Source organism: Mercenaria mercenaria, chromosome 6 (genome assembly GCF_021730395.1).
Source record: "Mercenaria mercenaria strain notata chromosome 6, MADL_Memer_1, whole genome shotgun sequence".
NCBI lineage: Eukaryota > Metazoa > Mollusca > Bivalvia > Venerida > Veneridae > Mercenaria > Mercenaria mercenaria.
Window position 1 is genome coordinate 29102657 of NC_069366.1, and position 20566 is coordinate 29123222.

Here is a 20566-nt window from a genome sequence, read left to right on the forward strand (position 1 = left end):
GTAAAATATTTCTGTTATTATCAAAGTTTTTGACTTGAACTTAAAACAGTTATTTACTATCAAAGTCTACACCAGGAGAAATAATCCTCATAACTCTGATTGAATTTTGACAGAGTAATGCCCCTTTTTAACTTAGAACGTTTTGGTTAAAGTTTTTGATAAAGTAAAATATCTCTGTTACTTTCAAAGCTTTTGACTTGAAACTGAAAATAGTTATTTACTATCAAAGTCTACATCAGGAGAAACAATCCCCATAACTTTTATTTGAATTTTGGCAGAGTTATGCCCTTTTTAACTTAGAATTTTTTGGTTAAAATTTTATAAAGTTTTTACTGACAAAGCTCTAATTCAGAGTCAAGCACTGAGAAAAGTTGCATGTGCTGTCTTATGGACAGGTCTAGTTGTTTTTTTTTTGTGTTACTAAAATAGAAATGCACTTGCTCAGGAAAAATGTGGAAAATATACATGATATTTAAATGCATATATAAGGTTTACACCACAGATGGAATGCACATATTTGCATAATGTACTTGTTTCTGAATGTCATTCACATGTAAAATACCATTTATAATTTTATATCAGAGATATGCATTCAGTTTAAAGACATTGTTACAGAAACTACATAGTTTTAGAAAAAACGAAAAGGTATAATGCTGTAAAATTGGATTTCATTTAATTACCTTGAATGTCGGGAATGGATAAATGGGTGTGTCTGCAACTGGATTATATTTCCGCATTTTGTTTTACAAAATTTATTACGCTTTCGTAAGTGTATTATAAGGCGCATTAATTTCGTAAGTGAATTTTTCATTTTTTAAGTGTATGTAGAGTTTGGAGCAGATATTTGTTCATCAGCTTTGTTTTGCTAGTATTGAGTATTTTTTTTCTTAAGTTATTTATTATAATCTTTCTGTAAACACTTTTTAAAAAGGGTTGTTTTCGCTAACGGTCATAATGGTTTAGTCTAACTTGAACAGCTATAAGTTAATGACATCCATGTCTTATAGTAACATCAATATGGCCAGTATTAGTGCAGAAATCTTTGTCAGATTTATTAGATTTGAAGGGCATTATAGATGACAAAGCTGAGAAATTGATATAAATTAGTGTGGAAAACATGAAAAAGAAGCAGGATAAAATGTTAATAAATTTCTGGGATGTATACCTACTGGCCTTAACTGTTGGTTTCATATATTATCCTCTTATTCTCACCCCATTATATTGATGGGTCACAACTAATTTCATGTAAATATTTCCAATTAAAATTTTTGTTTACAGAGATTAGATCCTTTCCTTGCCAGTTGTCGGTCAGTTGCCAGGTATCTTGTCAACGTGATCCAGGAGTTATCTGTGGTAGATCAAGTGCCTGTGTCTGCCAAGGAGGCCTCCCATCTTGTTGACCATCACGAGAATCTAATCAAGGCGACGTTTGAAGATCCTCGTGTAAAACGTTTGCAGAATGAAGGTGATGCCATGTTGCAATCACTGAAACGTGAAGAAGTTAATATCGGACATACAGATGATTATAGGTATGTATTTAGTGTATTCATCACTCCCATTTTGATGGGGCCTTGGGTTTGACCCTCACGTGGGGCTTTAAATTCTTCATACAAGGAAGCCATCCAGCAGGCTTACATAAGGTCAGTGGTTCTAGTTACCATATGACTTATAATCATGTCAGTGCGACGTTTAAACCAACAAAACACAAAAAAAAGCCCAAAAAGACCTCCCATTTTCGTAATCTTCGAAATACGGTTTTATTGTTTTGCCTACGTCAGTTGATCAGCCTTGATCGTCTGTCCTTAGGTAGCGCTTTTGTTTTTTGGTGAATAACATAATTAAATTTCCTGTTTATGAGGGAAAGTTGGTCAGTGGTCAAGGTCACGGTAGCTTAGGGGCTTTAAACTATTTCCTATTAATAGCTTGAAAATGCTGGAACCCACAGAAGTGAAACTTTGTAAAATGATATCCTGTGGGCTGCAGAAGTGTTCTACTGTTTTTGGATAAGAAGGTCAAAGGCCAAGGACACCACATAAATTAATGAGACTAAATTTCTTGCCCAGTTATCTTTGATAGGCAATCTTGGGGGTTCATATGTGTTTTATAATAACTCTTGTTCTTAATATATATTTCTGATATCTGTCTATGATCAAAGTCACTGTGACCTTGACTTTTGACCAAGGGAATTCTGTTCTTAAGGGAGTAAACTCTTGCCACAGCATAATTCATGCAGTAATAACAAGAATAAAACAGTCGTATCTGTGAACGTTTTGAAGGATATTCGGACCATGACAACTTCCATTTGAGGTGTTTAATTAACAGTTCCTAGAAGTGCTAATTTTTTGGTCTCATGTATTGAAATGATCCTGCAGGGAATGCCTGAACATGTTAACGAAATGTGGAAATGTTGTATGTAGATACAAACATGTATGCTGTAACTGGACTAAATATGTTAGAAACATTTTGAGTTATGACCTGGACATTGTGGTAACAGATTTTACAAACTGTTGATATTAACTTTATAGAAATGTATTGTTTCTACCATATGATCATTTATTAGCGGAGGGAACAAAGTGATAATACGATCTTTGACTTAAATTCCGGGGGAACAAAGTGATAATATGATACATGACGTAAAATGCTTTGATGTTATATTTTTATTTTGTGGAAAACTTTCAGCAAAAGAAAAAAATTGATTGGTCATTCTGCAATCACAATGTGACTGGTTGCTATGGCTGCAGTATTTCGTAAATCAGACATCATAAAATTCTGTTGTTTTATTGTGCATTGTGGTATTTTCTAGATACGGGATGGAGGACATCACACGCTTATATCATCATGTGCAGGACACTATTTCTCGTTTGATGCGAATCTCAGACACACGGATTACACGTCTAGAAAAGTGCTATCAGTTAAAAGACTTTGATGAGGAATGCAATAAGGTATGTTTTCTTTATTTTCACTGTTACAAACAAGGACGTAGTAAGAATTCATACTTTGTTGCCTTAACCTGTTCATCTTCCTTTAGAATGGAGGTAAATTCTTGTAAAATTTCCATTTAGTGTTACAGAGTTCATTCCCTTGTGATGGAATTTTCTAGTTTGAGATATTGTGCAGATGCAATATTTCAATGAAGCTGTTGATCTTGAGGGGATATAACATAATTTTCCTTTCTTTTTCTTTATCTGTAGTGATGTTTGGCATTTCTTATCCATGGAAAATCAAATGGTTTCTGAGAATGTTGACCCCACTGTGTAATATATTGGAAATTAGTGATTCTTGTCTAACAAATGGCATCTTTCAGTTTTGTGATTAGCAAAATGGGTTGTTTTCTGATAAAATCTTTATTATATTCCAAGAGCTTCTTTGTTCAACATAGTTCTGTGTTTAGGAATGACTTGAGGTACTAAATTGTATTCTAATACGTCCTGATTTGTTTTCCTGCTAAACAAAGAGGACTGAAAATATGATGTTATCATGCAACAAAATCATTGTTTTTACATCATAATTATTACGTCCTGGCATCAGAATGTTGTAACAGTGTCCTGAAAATGAGTATGACATAAAGGAGATAGATATTTGTTGAATATCCTCAAGAATGTAGATAGTAAGCCTTGATATTTTGTTAGTATCAAAATGATATATATCTTAAACTGTAGTTTTCTCTTAAATAAAATCATTGTCATTCAGGTGCATGTTTTTATCACGTAAAAGGAGTGGATGTGCAGATTGAATGTTTAGTGCTGCCTGTTCTTCATGAAAAATCAAAGTTTTAATTTCATTTGGTCACTGTTATTCGCAGGAGTTTCAATCTTTAGGTCTGAAACTCTCATGTTATGTTTTATGAGTGTCATTGATTGTGAACTTATGACCATGTCATTAATTGTTAGAATTTAATACTGCTATATGATTTGTCTTCAAAACAAAGCCCTGGTGATTCTAATATTTTTGGTTCTACCAGCACGCCGATAGTACCATACATTACATTGATTCAGTTTTCTTTGACTGTTAATCTCTGGAATAGCTTATGACCTTGGGAGGTTAATCATCTATGTAAAAAAAATTCATTTATATTAATAAAGCAAATTTAGCTACATTTACACCTGCTGTGATTTGTTATGATCAAAAGGACACGTAGTTTGAACTAGGAAAGAATGGCAACTTTTATCAGAGACATAGATCTACAAAGCAAGCTTCTATGTATCATATTTTTTGTTTCATTTCAAACAGGTTTCCAATATGATCAGATTTTGTTCTGTGGTGTCTTGCTGGCAATTTTATTCCTTGAACTAGGTCAATGTAATAAAAGAAATCTTCAGAAGGATACTGCTAGGAAATATGAGCCACGCCATGAGAAAACCAACAGTGGCTTTGTGACCAGCATGGATCCAGACCAGCCTGCGCATCTGCGCAGCCTGGTAAGGATCCATGCCCAGCCTGCGCATCTGTGCAGCCTGGTCAGGATCCATGCTGTTCGCTAACGGTTTCTTTAATTGCAATAGGCTTTGAGAGCGAACAGCATGAATCCTGACCAGACTGCGCAGATGCGCAGGCTGATCTGGATCCATGCTGGTCGCAAAGCCACTATGTTGGTTTTCTCATGGCGCGGCTCAATTATCTTATGGTTGCATTTTTCTATGGAAGTATTTTTTTCCACAAGACTGAGTACTGTTTTTATGGCTACAAAACTGTTTACTTTTGGTTGAAGCCTGCTCCCTTAGCTCAATAGGGAGTTGCAGATCTATGGATCACGGGGTTGTGAGTTCTATCCTCAGGTGTCAGAAATCTTTTGTACTCCACCTCTGACTCATTGTGAGGAAGTTGGCAGTTACTTGTGGAGAGCAGGTTTGTACTGGTACAGAATCCAGAAACACTGGTAAGGTTAACTGCCAGCCATTACATAACTGAAATACTGTTGAAAAACTGCATTAAACCCAAAACAGACAAAGAAAACTTCTGATTGGATGCAAACCTCACACAGTCTTGGTTGTCAGGCTGTCTTTGTTATTTGTTTAACAGTAGTTCTTAAAATTTCTACAATGAACTTGTCCATGTTTCAATTTGGATAGTACCATTAACTGTTAAAAGGGGTGCTTACCAAAAACATACTGACTGAATAGCAAACAGTGCAGGTCATGATCGGACCGCCTGGATGTGCAGGCTGATCGTGATCTACACTGGTCGCAAAGGCAAAATCAGTCATGTCCGGCATGAAAAGGGTTAACAAAACCAATTCCTCAATAAAGATAGAGCCTTGCTTTAATCTGTAATCAAGTTTGACTTTGGACAGCTGGCTTCTGCAAATGTGATGGTCCTCCATAACCTAAGTGCAAGCCTTTGCTTGAAATTAATTATTGTTTTGCAGGGATATTTTGCATCTGCTTTCTCTAGTCCATGTGGCTAAACGTGCTTGTCTGGAAGTTTAAAATTTATTTTATAGTATGTACCAGATTTTTGTGACTCATTTTCTCTGTAGAAAACAGAATGTGCAGCTTGGGTTAAAAACTGCACTGATTGAATCATTTCCAGGTAACATTTCAGGATGAGTCAATGAGTAAAAAACATGAGTATATCTTTCAGGGAGAGAGAAAAAAAGACAAGATAAGCATAAAATCTTATTTCATCTGTATATCACTAATCTAATCATGGACATCATTACCTAGCTAAATATTAGTAAGTGAAACACAAGGTTCTTTGTAGCTGGCTTAATTTCTGGCTTAATTATTGATAGAAGATCTTGGCAAGTGATAAAGATGTGCTGTAAAGCCAGGAATATTTAAGGGTGATAGTGTAAAAAAAAAAAAAAAATTCTTCAAATTATAGCTGAATTGGATAAATTTGTTATAGGTTTTGTTAAAAAGTATTTTTGGATTTTTGGTTTTGGTTTAAAGAGAGAAGTGGAATTTTATAAAGACATAATAACTGGATATAGTTTACTAAATAATTTATGTTACCAGTATGCAATTACTGAATGAATGTCATGCCAGTATAATTTATATGTGCCAGTTTCAGTATTTTTTTTCTTACGTTATTGATTACACAGTTGTCTATAGTTTATCTCTTACAATTTGTAAACCTGTGTTTTTTTTTCAAAACTTCAAAAAAAGAAGCAAAAATGCAAAAACATATTCTTTTTCTTTATCTCAATATCTAGCTTGTGGTAACAAGGTTTTTGCAAAATGACACTGGTTTACAGTAATGAAAAAAAGGTAAAAGAGATATATAATAAAAAAGTTCTTTTGCTCTGGTCATTAGTTAATGATATTGGGTGGTCATGCTGTTACTAGTATTGTTTGGCGAAAAAACTCTTCCCGACACAAGCGATCATTGCCTGTATTTCTCTATTTGATATTGGCAGCATTTTTAATGTTTTAAAAATATAGTGTGTATAAAATTATTTCATTTGGGGGAAAAAAAGATTAAATTTAGTAAGGTAAATTTTTTTTGATGATCATAGAATTTAGAAGAAATTTTTTTTTATCACTCTGAGTTGGAGAATTTTCAAAATTCATCATAGTTTTATTTATAGTCATTACAATTTGGGAGGCCAAAGTTGATGTGAAGGAAAATCTAGTTGAAGAAGATAAGCTTTGAGGGAATCTTGTGGAATTCTATGGCATTTCTGATACATATGTTGAAATAAATGTTGGATGGATTTTACGTAACTTGGCCATACAAAATAAACAAAAATTAATGGAATGGATGTGTTTTGTTTTTAGTCATAACAGGATTTGTCTTTATGCAGGTGGAGTTAGTTGGATGAAATATTTCTTCATTAGTTTCAAATCAAATTGTTATAAACTGTTTATTTTGTTTTGGCAGTCAGTTTGTATTTGATAGACTGATCGTATTGTGTTGAAATTGTGATTTCAAAACTAAAGAGAATTAGTAAAGAAGGTGAAAGTGAAGGACTTAAAATTTTTAATTAATAACTAAGTTTCAGTTTTGTTTTTGAGATGTGGAAATGTTAATTTTGCAATAGTGACATTTTGAATTGAGCCATCGGACAAAATATTATATATAGTAATGACAATGTCTAGACTAAACAGGAGAGTGTCATTTCCTGGAAGATTGAGAATACAGGAGAACAGTAGGTCCCAGTCTGGATTTATATCAAATAGGTCCAGTCTAACATCTGAGATCCTGATCTGGCATGCCTTGTCAGATACAACCATGTATGGTTCTAATGTAAGTCATATGTCTCTGTTGTGGTTGTTATATTTAATTTTTCTCTTGTAACATTGACCTCGTGAAAACAGTTTATCAAAGGTTTTGATTTGCAAATTGTTTATGAAGATAATTAAAAGTTGTCAATATGGTACAATTCTTATGATGCCCTCTGGCAATTATGACAGACAAGACCAAATTGAAAAAAGCCTGAAACATTTAAGAACATTTCCAGCAATTATTTTGCTTCTAATACAATATCTAGTGGTATTGAAATTGTTATCCCCCTCTTTCAAAGAAGACGGGTAATATTGTTTTACTCAGTGTTATTCTCTGTCTGTCCATCCAACCATCTGTCCATTAGTCTGTTTGTGTGTCTGTCTTTAGACCATTTTTAGGATCAGAAGGTCAAAGGTCAATGTAACAGTAATCTACAGACTGAAGAAACTTTCTGCTCACCAACAGAGAAATACTTAGGGCTACAGTCATCTAACTTCATAGGATGGTTGCTTGTGGTCAGTAGATGACCGCTGTCATTTTCTGGGTCAGTAGGTCAAAGTTCAGTGTCACATTGATCTTTCAACTCAAAAGGGTTTCATCTCAATAACTGCAGAATGCTTTGGCCTACTACTGTCAAAAGACAGTTTTTTTAGTGATTGTCTTTAGTCAGTAGAAGACCCTTGTTGTTTTAGGGGTCGAAGGTCAAGGTGACTTTCTTTTAATATCAGAAACTATAAAAACTTTTTGCCTGTAATTGTCTGACCTTTTTGTTTTAGGTATCAGTAGGTCAAAGGTCAAAGTCACAGCATGCAAAATTACATACCCAGTTTCCTCAGTAAGGCAGGCATATTTCTTTTACAAACAACTCTTCTTTATATTTCAGGTGATATCATGGTTGCATACACAGGGGAACGAGTGTTTACAGCGCCACCTAGTCATGGCCGATAACTTGAAAGCAGTACGGGTCCAACAGAAAGATTTCGAGAAATTCTACTATGTTGCAATGGTAAGTTTGAACATTGTTGTGTAACATAAATGGCAAGGCTAGAAGAAAAATACCTGTGTGTTTATGGTTACCCAGACTACCCAAAAACTTTGCCCAGAACCTGACGTTTTTGTTTTTAGCTCACCTGTCACAAAGTGACAAGGTGAGCTTTTGTGATCGCGCGGTGTCCGTCGTCCGTCCGAGCGTCCGTCCGTGCGTGCGTCCGTCCGTAAACTTTTGCTTGTGACCACTCTAGAGGTCACATTTTTCATGGGATCTTTATGAAAGTTGGTCAGAATGTTCATCTTGATGATATCTAGGTCAAGTTCGAAACTGGGTCACGTGCCTTCAAAAACTAGGTCAGTAGGTCTAAAAATAGAAAAACCTTGTGACCTCTCTAGAGGCCATATATTTCACAAGATCTTCATGAAAATTGGTCAGAATGTTCACCTTGATGATATCTAGGTCAAGTTCGAAACTAGGTCACGTGAGGTCAAAAACTAGGTCAGAAGGTCTAAAAATAGAAAAACCTTGTGACCTCTCTAGGGGCCATACATTTCACAAGATCTTCATGAAAATTAGTGAGAATGTTCACCTTGATGATATCTAGGTCAAGTTTGAAACTGGGTCACGTGCCTTCAAAAACTAGGTCAGTAGGTCTAAAAATAGAAAAACCTTGTGACCTCTCTAGAGGCCATATATTTCATGAGATCTTCATGAAAATTGGTCAGAACTTTCACCTTGATGAGATCTAGGTCAGTTTTGAAACTGGGTCACGTGCCATCAAAAACTAGGTCAGTAGGTCAAATAATAGAAAAACCTTGTGACCTCTCTAAAGGCCATATTTTTCATGGGATCTGTATGAAAGTTGGTCTGAATGTTCATCTTTATGATATCTAGGTCAAGTTCGAAACTGGGTCACGTGCGGTCAAAAACTAGGTCAGTAGGTCTAAAAATAGAAAAACCTTGTGACTACTCTAGAGGCCATATATTTCATGAGATCTTCATGAAAATTGGTCAGAATGTTCACCTTGATGATATCTAGGTCAAGTTCGAAAGTGGGTCACGTGCCATCAAAAACTAGGTCAGTAGGTCAAATAATAGAAAAACCCTTGTGACCTCTTTAGAGGCCATATTTTTCATGGGATCTGTATGAAAGTTGGTCTGAATGCTATCTTGATGATATCTAGGTCAAGTTCGAAACTGGTCACGTGCCATCAAAAACTAGGTCAGTAGTCAAATAATAGAAAAACCTTGTGACCTCTAAAGGCCATATTTTTCATGGGATCTGTATGAAAATTATTCTGAATGTTCATCTTGATGATATCTAGGTCAAGTTCGAAACAGGGTCATGTGCGGTCAAAAACTAGGTCAGTAGGTCTAAAAATAGAAAAACCTTGTGACCTCTCTAGAGGCCATACTTTGAATGGATCTCCATAAAAATTGGTCAGAATGTTCACCTTGATGATATCTAGGTCAGGTTTGAAACTGGGTCACGTGCCTTCAAAAACTAGGTCAGTGGGTCAAATAATAAAAAAACTTTGTGACATCTCTAGAGGCCATACTTTTCATGGGATCTGTATGAAAGTTGGTCTGAATGTTCATCTTGATGATATCTAGGTCAAGTTTGAAACTGGGTCAACTGCGGTCAAAAACTAGGTCAGTAGGTCTAAAATTATTAAAATCTTTTGACATCTCTAGAGGCCATATTTTTCAATGGATCTTCATGAAAATTGATCTGAATGTTCACCTTGATGATATCTAGATCATTTTCGCAACTGGGTCACGTGCGGTCAAAAACTAGGCCAGTAGGTATAAAAATAGAAAAACCTTGTGACCTCTCTAGAGGCCATATTTTTCATGAGATCTTCATGAAAATTAGTGAGAATGTTCACCTTGATGATATCTAGGTAAAGTTCAAAACAGGGTCACATACCTTTTCGAAAACTAGGTCAATAGGTCAGATAATAGAAAAACCTTGTGACCTCTCTAGAGACCATATTTTTCAATGGATCTTCATGAAAATTGGTCAGAATTTTATCTTGATAATATCTTGGTCAAGTTCAAAACTGGGTCACATGAGCTCAAAAACAAGGTCACTATGTCAAATAATAGAAAAAACTGGGTCATGTGGGAAGAGGTGAGCGATTCAGGACCATCATGGTCCTCTTGTTTAATCAAAACGAAATAGTCAAAAACTGATACAGGAACAAGAATATTAAAAAGAGAAGCTGTTTGATGAACAATGAAATGATAATCAATAAGGAAATCATTGATTCTTGAGTTAGTGCAATCTTATACCACAGGTGATGTAAAATAAATAATGTTGAGTGAAGGACATTGAAAGAGATTGGGTAAAATGAAGTCAAAGAAATAGAGTCAATTGAAGGGGAAAAAATAAATAAATGAAAAAAAAAAAAGTTTGAGTTAAAACTTATGTTATTGAAGGCAAATCACTGTAGAATATCTCCAGTAGTTAGTTATTCTATGATTGTATGCATCTGTGTCAGTTGTAAGAGGACATATTATTTTATTAGCTCATCTGATTTTTGGAGAAAAAAAGAGATCAGTTATTATCATCAGTTGATTGGCGTCGGTGTCAAGTTTTATGTTTAGGTCAGCTTTTCTCCTAAACTATCAAAGCTATTGCTTTAAAACTTGCAACACTTGTTCACCATCAATAGCTGACTCTGTATAGCAAGTAACATAACTTGGTTAAGTTTTGCGTTGAGGTAAATTTTTCTCCTAAACAGTCAAAGCTATTGCTTTAAAACCTTTAGCAGTTATTTGCCATTAAAAGCTGACTCTGCACAACAGGTATCGTAACTCTACAATTCTTTTTGCAAGAATTATGGCCCCTTTTAGACTTAAAAAATCAGATTTCTTGGTTAAGTTTTGTGTTTTGGTCAGCTTTTCTCCTAAACTATCAAAGCTATTGCTTTAAAACTTGCAACACTTGTTCACAATCAAAAGCTGACTCTGTACAGCAAGAAACATAACTCTCTTCCTGCTTTTTGCAAGAATTATTGCCCATTTTGGACTTAGAAAATATCAGATTTCTTGGTTGTTTTGCATTTAGGTCAATTTTTCTCCTAAACGGTCAAAGCTGTTGATTTAAAACTTGTATTCGCCATTAAAAGCTGACTATGCACAGCATTAAGTTTTGTGTTTTGGTCAGCTTTAGACTTAGATTTGGGCTTAGAAAATATCATAAAAACACATGGGTAGGACAATATTTTTATTATACAGAGACAAAAAAATCACATTAGCATCTGCACCCGCAAGGCGGTGCTCTTGTTTAAAATTTTTGTAGCTTATGTCCAGCATGTTCTTATTCTACTGTTAACTTACAAAGCTTTTTTTTTTTAAGGAAATACAACTGAAGTGACTTGTTTGTCAATAAAGTTAATTGCTTTCATATGTAGGTACAGTTTTGAAAACATGTTTTGTTTATTGTAAGGCATAATTTTTGGTGAGATGTTTGGAGAAAAGACATACGTTGAAGACATGCTTACCTGGTTTTATATAAATACACCTGGTGAAGAATATTTTTCCATCAAGTAAATAGCTTTTTCATAGGTTCTGCAATTCAAAACACCTGTACTATAAAATTTGATTTTCGAAAAAAAAGTCTATAACAAAACTATTGGATGTTCTGAGTGGCCAGCACTGCAGTGAGGTTGCCCAGATTTGATGGTTGCTTTATGTATGTATCATAGCAGCTTGCATTGAGATTTACGAAAAAGTATTTCATATTGGTAGTCAGTAATACGTATTCTTGTATGGCCTTTCAGTATTCTTCGGCAGTTGGTAAATTCAATGTATTGCAATTCTGCTTCCTGCTGCAATCGGTTGGTTCCATGCAATTACCAACTCCTGTGCGGTTTTTTGGCATTCTTTTGAAGGAGCGACAGTGTAGCTCATATGAGCGCCTTGCTTTCTGTTCATTACGGAGAATGCCGAAATCATACATGAAAAATACATAATGAAATGAAAATTTCTGATTGTTATTACGGGTTCATTACCTTAAGTAAATTTTTGACTGTACATTTGTATATATGTAATAAAAGCAAACACATTTACAGTCCAAATAAATGTTGAGAAAATGAGATCAGGTGGGTCATGTTAAGTTCAGTGTTGTTTACCTGAGATTTCACCTTTTCCTTGCTTTGTTGTTTTAATATTAGTGTAAAACAGGTGGCCAAATGAGTTTTTTTGGATGTTTTGTAATAAAAGACAACATGTCAGTGGGTAAAGCAGAACAGTTTTTATCATCATTCGATAGTTTATGCCCCCTCTATCATTTACATCAGTAAAATATTACAAAAACATGTAAAATGTATAAAGGTACGATATTTATGAGTATTTTAATGCAATAATTTAAAAAAAAAGGAATTATAACCTCTTAATATATATACAGTCAAACTTTGTTCACTTGAAATTGGGTAGTTCGAACATTGCCTTTTGTTCGAAATCATCATTAGGTCCCGGGAAAATTCCTATATATATGTATATTGTTCCATGGCTTGACCTACTGATAACCTGAAGGGGCCTCCGGGGCTGATTGGTTAAGGTCACTGACTTCAAATCATTTGCCACTCACCGATTTGGGTTCGAGCCTCACTCGGAGAGCTGAATTCTATGGAAGGTCGATGGTTTTACCCAGGTGCCTGCTCGTGATGAAATAATGCACGGAGGGGTATCTGGGTACTTCCTCCACCATCAAAGCTAGAAAGTCACCTATTACCTATATTTGTGTCGGTTTGACGTTAAACCCAACAAAACAAGCAAACTGATAACCCAAACAATTTTGCCAGTGCCGTCGAGTTCTAGCAAAATGTAGTTTGACTATAGTATGTCTTCTGTATGTCATTATGCAAGGATCAGTTTTCCTTAATATCTCTGCATAAAGTATTGGACCTAGAATCTCACCGCAAATGTCACGCCCACAAAGAAAATCTGCTCTGGTGCTGTTTTGGATGTCCTACTATAGATTTATTCACTTTTGTTTTTGTCTTGATTGAAAGGAATGTTCTTCAGAATACTTGTTTTTATGATTTTAGTCTTTAAATTTAGTTACCAGGAAATTGAGAACTCATGTATTTGGACTGGTTCCTAATTGTTCTTGCTCATTAGAAGCCCAGTCTATCTGTTTGTACAACCAGAAAACCATTCTGTTGGCTTGGATAAAATACAAGTTGAAACAAACCTGCCAATTTAGAATATTTTACAATTAGTGATAGTATTTAATGATGCAAGGTTTGTGTTGGCAGAAAAAACACGTGTACTTAATTAACAGGTCCATTTTCACCCTTTTTAAATGCTGCCTGTTGATACTGTTTCAGAATGAATTATTTCTGTGGTATTAAATTGATTCAAAGCTAAATATCGTAATGGGTCAGCATTCTCCACGGCAGGATGGAGGTGTGAGTCAGAAGTTCAAGTCATGCTAGGATTTACAACATTTATGTTACTGGCATTAGGCTATTAAAGTATCTGGGCTAGCTTGAAAGAAGTGTACCTTTCTTTAGCTCATTTTGATGGTCTCCAACCACTTTGAAGTTGCTACATTTCTTATCATTAGCTCATTGTTGTTGCTAATAAGTCTTTTTGGCAGTTGCAGAGGAGTTACTCGAGTCTGAAAATATTTAAAATATAATAAGAAGATATATAAGAAGAACTGAAAAATTCACAAATCAACAAAAACTGAGGTTTGACTTTAATGACAATTGTCTTGATGAACATGGAAATTTAAGCTGGCTGATAATTTCTCAAATTTCACGAATACCTATAATTTGAAATTTGCGGAAACATTCCATGTATCAAACTTTTTCACTTATGTAGGAGATTGCATATTGCAAGTTCAAACTGATTGATTGATGGTATTCACCTGAATTTATATTGAGTTTTTGCATGGACAAGTGATTATTTTTGTACTAGCTGCAATTGCTGATATCCAGTTTCTCATGGACTTCTCCCTTATGACTTAGTTAATTGAGTTTGAATGAAAAAAAAACAAATGTATGATTGACAGCGGCTATCTCCGATAATCTCCAGTGAAAACATTGATTGATTTGGCCTATATTTCTTTTGGCAGCAGTTGAGAAGTTAAATGATTCTTTGAGAAAATTGAGACAGAAGTTGATTTTTTGATGGATGTTACCATTCAGGAACTGAAAAAGAGCCATTTCTGACCAAGTTTTGCTGTGGTCTCTTAAATATTACAGTACTGACACTAAGCTAGATTCTGAAAATTGCATTTGAGGTCCACTTTCAATAAAGTCTTACGTTGTAACAAAAAGAATATGTAAAAATACAAGGTCTTGTAACTACACCAGTTCCTAACCCTACAATTTTAACTCTGATTTGCAGAGGTAATCTGGCATATTTCTGTCTTTACATCATCTAATCCATTACTGTTGTTTTTTGTGATCAAAAGTTTTTTTTTAGAACATGATCAAAGGTTAAGAAGATACCTGGTAAGAAACTTATCTGATCTGTTATCAACTAATAGGATCTTTTTTATGTAATCTCGGTATTTTTTTCATTAATTCAAAGCACTTTTTTTTACCCCATTTTACTACTTGTAAGACAGATGTTAAAGGTATTTTAACCTTATTGCATACTATAGAACTGTTCATAATATTTTCTTGAAAATTCAGGAATAATTTGCTGATTGAGCAAACATTATTTTTTTCGTCATTGTCTGAAATCTATGAACAAGAAACATTGGCAAAGGCAAGCATGATATGGGAGTGGGAGGGGGAAGTATATATCCTAAAGGAGTTGATGGGAACTCCCCAGATGCACCCATTGTTTTAGGGACTTGCAAAAAACTGCACATTGGGTCTGAGTTATAAATGTAATATAGCAAAAATCTTAATTGGTCATTGAACAGGCAATTGTTGAAGTAGAATAAAAATTTCAGAACATTGCCTTAAAAATGTCCTTTTAGTCAAATTGAAGACCAAAATGTTTCACTGACAGATGCATCTCTAACTTTGAAAGATATAATATTGTCTATATTCCATGATATGTTATGACATATTTCTTGTGTTCAAAGGCATTTGATTTGATTCTGCAGCTGAACTTACATGTATAACCTCTATGCCAAAATGGTTTGTTTAAATACTCTCTAAGCTATTTATTTATGTTTATAAATATTCAGTCCACTTACTAGATGTATTATCTTGTCAGGAATGTGTGTGTTTTGATACTCCAGTCTTGTCAGACATCAGAATTAATTTGATAGGATTGTCTGTTTGATTTGTTGAATTTCTTTAATCTAAAGTCTCCAAAATTGCTAGTCTGTTGCAATGTGTAAAGGTGTATGTTAGAAATTAGTTTGGACGGATTGTTACAGGATTGAGTTTGGTAAGTTTTCTGTTTACATTATGGTAGGAAATAAATACATGAATCCACATCTCTGATTAAAGGCATTTGTTACTGTTTCTGTATATGAGATGGGCGAAACAGAATTTCTTCAAACTTTGGATATTAAGGTAAAATCTTCTAAGAAACAGAGATATGCAGTCAGTCATAGGTCATAAATGCAATTTAAAAGTGTATTCTTGCAGTTTGTTCTGACTGACAAGGTTATCAGCTACATCTAGATTGCTGAATTATTATAAATGTCCCCTATTTTGCCGATACGACTATGCATTGGGGGAGACACATGCTTTTCTACAAAGGTGTTTTTTTTTTAATTTTCTCGAAATATTTCAAGTTTCGCTTTTGCTTCTTCAGTAGATTCACTCTTAGCCTAACTGATATTTAATGTATAATTAAATGTTCAGTGCAACCTTTTGACTACAGTTTCTGTTTGTGGTGGGCCTTCTATGCGATGTGCAGCGCTGTAAGCTGTACTTGAAGCAAATCTATCTTTTTAAGAAGAAAAGGGGCATAATTGACAAAAATTTGAATAGCTGCAGGAGTTATCTCCTTTGAACAAAACATGTGACTACAGACTAAGAAATCTACTCTAAAGTCTAGTTCCTTTTGTAAATGTAGATCATTGCTGAAAAGTTTTCACACCCTAATCAATATTTTGCAGTCAGAATTTCAATTTTAGTGAGAATGCAAGAGCTTTAATTGTCACAAAACTGTGATAGCCTGTTGAATTACCTGTGTTAAATGTGTGTATATCACATGGAGTGATTGGTCATAATAAATCAATGTGCAGAGAATGACAGCATTGATTTTGTCTCTGGAAACAGCTTCTGTCAACATTATGTCTGGATACCTGAGCAGGTGAAGCATTGTGGAAAATTGTAATATTGCTTTGTTCTAAGTATGGACATATTTTGAAATTGTGATTAACATTGAAATATCAAATGAGCTGTTTTAAGTTACAGAACCTTCAAAAATAGGGTTAATTTTGAATTTAAATGAAATGGAAACTTGAGTTATTGATAATTATTTATCTAAGTGCAGGTATGTTACAAAACTGAGAAATGTAATTAATAAAATATCAAATTGTTGTAATCTATAAGACTTTTAGCTTCTGAGTTATGCAAGTAATTAATTAATAATACTGTACATTAAAAGTTATGTAATGTTTATATATATATATATAAATGTACAGATTTGAAATTGCAGCTTTTATTGCTTAGTTGTATTTGAAAAACAATAAAAACAGAATAATAAAACATTCAAAACTTTTCATGTGTAGAAATGCAATTATGCGACTGATAAACTTTAAATATGATATACTGATATCTAAACAGTCACCAAGTTTGACCTGAGATGTGCAGTATTGTGATAACTTATCTAGGAAGAATTCAAGTGCAGGCATATTTGTCTCTTAGCACAACATTTTGCACTTGTTGAAATTTAAGTGTGTGTTTCTGGATTTAGAAAATTTATATCTGGTATGCTGTTCATATCAAAATAATTTGGGTGTTGTCTTCAAGTTAGATGGTGATGTTTGTATGTTTTTGTGCATTGTTTTCAAATGGAAGTGGAACTAACTTATTGATGGTTTTGTCTTGGCATTGTTAAGTAATATTTTGTTTTTTGAGTTCATGAGAAGTAAGCCCTAGAATATGCTCTGCAAATCCATGAACTGTGTTAGCAATTCATGGTTAATTTACCGTTCATACACTGTTGTTCATTTCACAAGAAGTCAGAAAAAATTAGTTTTATTTCTTATAATTTCATTATTTCCTTTCAATTTATTATTAGGTTTTTGGTATTTTTATTTGACATATTTTGTTTTATTTTATAATCATTAGAACCTTTTTTCCTGGTCATTCTTGTCACCCGACAGAACAGCTGTGACGTAATCTAAGGAACTTTCTCTGTGACTACATTTATGCCAGGTGTTATCAAACAATGACAGATGAGCCGCGCCATGAGAAAACCAACATAGTGGGTTTGCGACCAGCATGGATTGAGACCTGCCTGCGCATCCGCGCAGTCTGGTCAGGATCTATGCTGTTCGCTAACAGGTTCTCTAATTGCAATAGGCTTTTCAAGCGAATAACATGGATCCTGACCAGACTGCGCAGATGCGCAGGCTGGTCTGGATCCATGCTGGTCGCAAAGCCACTATGTTGATTTTCTCATGGCATGGCTCAGATTATCATTAAGTGTCTTATCATTATTTTGCCAACTTTTCTTTTGCAGTTCATACAAAATTAACCTCAAAATTTTCAGTGGTATGAATGGGATGGATTATAGATGTCATCCTTTGTTTTATGTTTAGCAAGGACCAGTCAGAGGACAATTTTGACTTGTCCTCCAAATCTAATTCATTTTGTGATGTTGTCAGAGCTATTTTAGAATTTTACTAAAGTATGAACTTTGTACTGTGAAATGAAAAAAAGAAACTACCTGTACAATTATATAGGCAGTGAGAAAGTTAGGTAGTATCCTCTGTCAATATTCTCAGCAATGTATGGTTGAAAAACAGTGTCTCGAACATAAAGGAGAAATTGAACATAATGGTAAATTTGCCGAAAGTTAAAGATTACAATTTGTTTTTATTATTTCAGACCCATATAGAGAAAGGGAATGATCTGTTAGAGGAGGCCAGTACATTAGCTCAGTCTGGGGACTTTGATGAGGTCACTGGGTACAAGGAACTTGCCAGGATGTTGAAGCGCCACCTACAGCAGTTTTCTGAACGTCTGGAAGAAACAAGGGAGAGAATTGAGGGTACATCAAAATGTTACCAGTACTTAGATAAGGTAAGTACATGAAAGTTAGTAACGGCTACTAATGATAAAGGTTTAGATGTTTAGATGTAATTTATGCAGTTGAAAACAAATTTTGTCCACCCTATCATGCATGCTTGAAAATTCTGACCATTTGTTGTTACGCCTCATTACTGCCAAACGTCTCAGATCTCAAGATTGATGCTGAAATAACTTTAAGAACTTCTACCCATTTTCGTTAGCTTTATTCCACAAAAGAACAATAATTGTTCTGTGTTATTTTGACCATAGACATTGAATCAAAGGTCTCTCTTTGTTTAAGTTCTCTTTATTTGATGGAAGAGGAGTTGAAATAACACACACTTGTATTTTAGATTGAATAACATTCAATATATTGTTGAAAAATGGTATAAAACAGAACACAGTTAAGCAGGGATCATCCTACAAGGCGATTTGAGCGATATCATCGCTTTAAAGTCGGCCACTTTGCCTAATTATCGCCTCTGGGCGAAATCCGAATCGCCGAGTTTTTCAGCGAGTTATTATCTGTTTACTTAAAGTAGTAAAACTTTATGCATATTCTAGATTAAATTATCGATAAATCCATAGTCAACCCCGCCTACTCACCTGTCAAACTTCAGCCAATCATAGCGTTAATATCCCACATTGTCAATCAATAATATTGTAAGCCGCCGCCATTTTGAAAATTTTCAGTCGGCCTGCAAAAAGCCGATAAACAACGAGAGTTATGCAACAATTGTATATTATTCTTTCATTTTATTAAAGATTACTTCAAAATTGATTTCAATTACCATGATTACAGTCAATTTCTGTAAATGAATTGCTCGGGTACTGCAGATAAAAAATGATTTCGCGGACGTCAGAACTGCCGTACAAAATATTGTAAAAAGATCGCCATTCCCTACGAGTGTGGTATTATTTTCGAAAAAAAAAAAAAAATAAATGAATTAAATGTATAAATCTGAACAAGATGCAAAAATCAGGCATTATAAAAGCACGAGAATCGAAATATGAATGAAAAATTTCACGGCGTTTTGATCGTGCACCTGTTAAATTACGAGTTTCAGACATGTAAATTTCGGATAAAAATTTAAAGGCGACTTTTTCATAGCTAAGTTATACTTTATTTAGAAATTCATCCATATGATGATGCAAAAATCAATTTCCTTAAATAAATACTGTTTATAAGTTACAGCTAGACCCATAGAAAGTGGAGATATATAGGCAGGAAACTCAATGCTATGCCGATTCTTCTCCTTAAATTCCTTAACTTCTCTCTAAATTCTGCGGAGGGAGAAGTCACTTCTCCCTAAAATTTTGACCTAGGATGATCCCTGTTAAGTCTGCTGTTCTAGGTTATATGCCAGTAAATGAAATTGTTCTTTGTTTCATATAAAATCCAGTCACTTAAGATCCATTTTTGGAATAGTTTCTAGGCTTTCACTCAGTCGTAGACTATTTTCAACAATACATCCATAGTTGCTTAAATCAAAGAATGATAAAATACATAGAATGGCAACTGGCTGTAATCTCATGTGATCTCGTGTCAGAGTGTGAATCGACGTTATCTTAGTAAAAACAAACATCGGCGAGCATGGAGTTGCAATTTGTACCTTTAAAACTATATTTAAAATACATGTTAGCTTCTAAAATAACATTAGTTTAATGTGAAATAGTCCTAAGACACAAAGTACACGTTTCTTACCATCAAAAGAAGCGTGGTTATACGGTGATAATCAATTTTCCCGACGAATAATTGCATTTGCATACAAAATGGCGCGTGGAGAACGCGTCACTTCCGGTAAACGAGCTCTCATTCAGTTGTCACGTTCTTTTGGCGAGATTTGCTCTATATGCCTTTCAAGTTGCCGATCTATTTATTTTTATAGCTCTTTGCTTAAATATACAAAAAGAAAAGGGATGTTGAATTGTATGCAGTGAAATGCAAGTCAGCATAGTCAGGTATCCTCTTATTGCTGCATTTCAGAAACTGGTCTACAAAATAAACACCCTACTTTTAACTAACATGCAAATATAAGCATGAAAACTGTCGTATTTTATGTAAAATACATTTCAGGAATGAAATAATGTCCTCTTTGCCCCAGGATTTATGTGAATACTTGCAGAAAATGGAAAAAATAGGATCTATTTATTAGGAACTTTTTTTTCCAATCATATTATTGGTTGAATTGCTGCTATTACACCTCTGCCTCTCGCTATAAACAGCTTACTGCAC

The 20566-nt window shown here is 34.3% G+C and overlaps 1 protein-coding gene across 4 annotated transcripts in view; it reads left to right on the plus strand.

Annotated features, from left to right (window-relative positions):
• LOC123550592 (uncharacterized) overlaps window positions 1-20566 on the plus strand; it is a 135898-nt gene that overhangs the window by 101655 nt on the left and 13677 nt on the right. For all 4 annotated transcript variants that reach the window (XM_053545495.1, XM_053545494.1, XM_053545496.1 and 1 more), the window contains 4 exons: window positions 1279-1529; window positions 2804-2942; window positions 8051-8173; window positions 18148-18342. In XM_053545495.1, the coding sequence (XP_053401470.1) occupies window positions 1279-1529; window positions 2804-2942; window positions 8051-8173; window positions 18148-18342 (708 nt within the window). The remainder of the gene's footprint in view (window positions 1-1278; window positions 1530-2803; window positions 2943-8050; window positions 8174-18147; window positions 18343-20566) is intronic.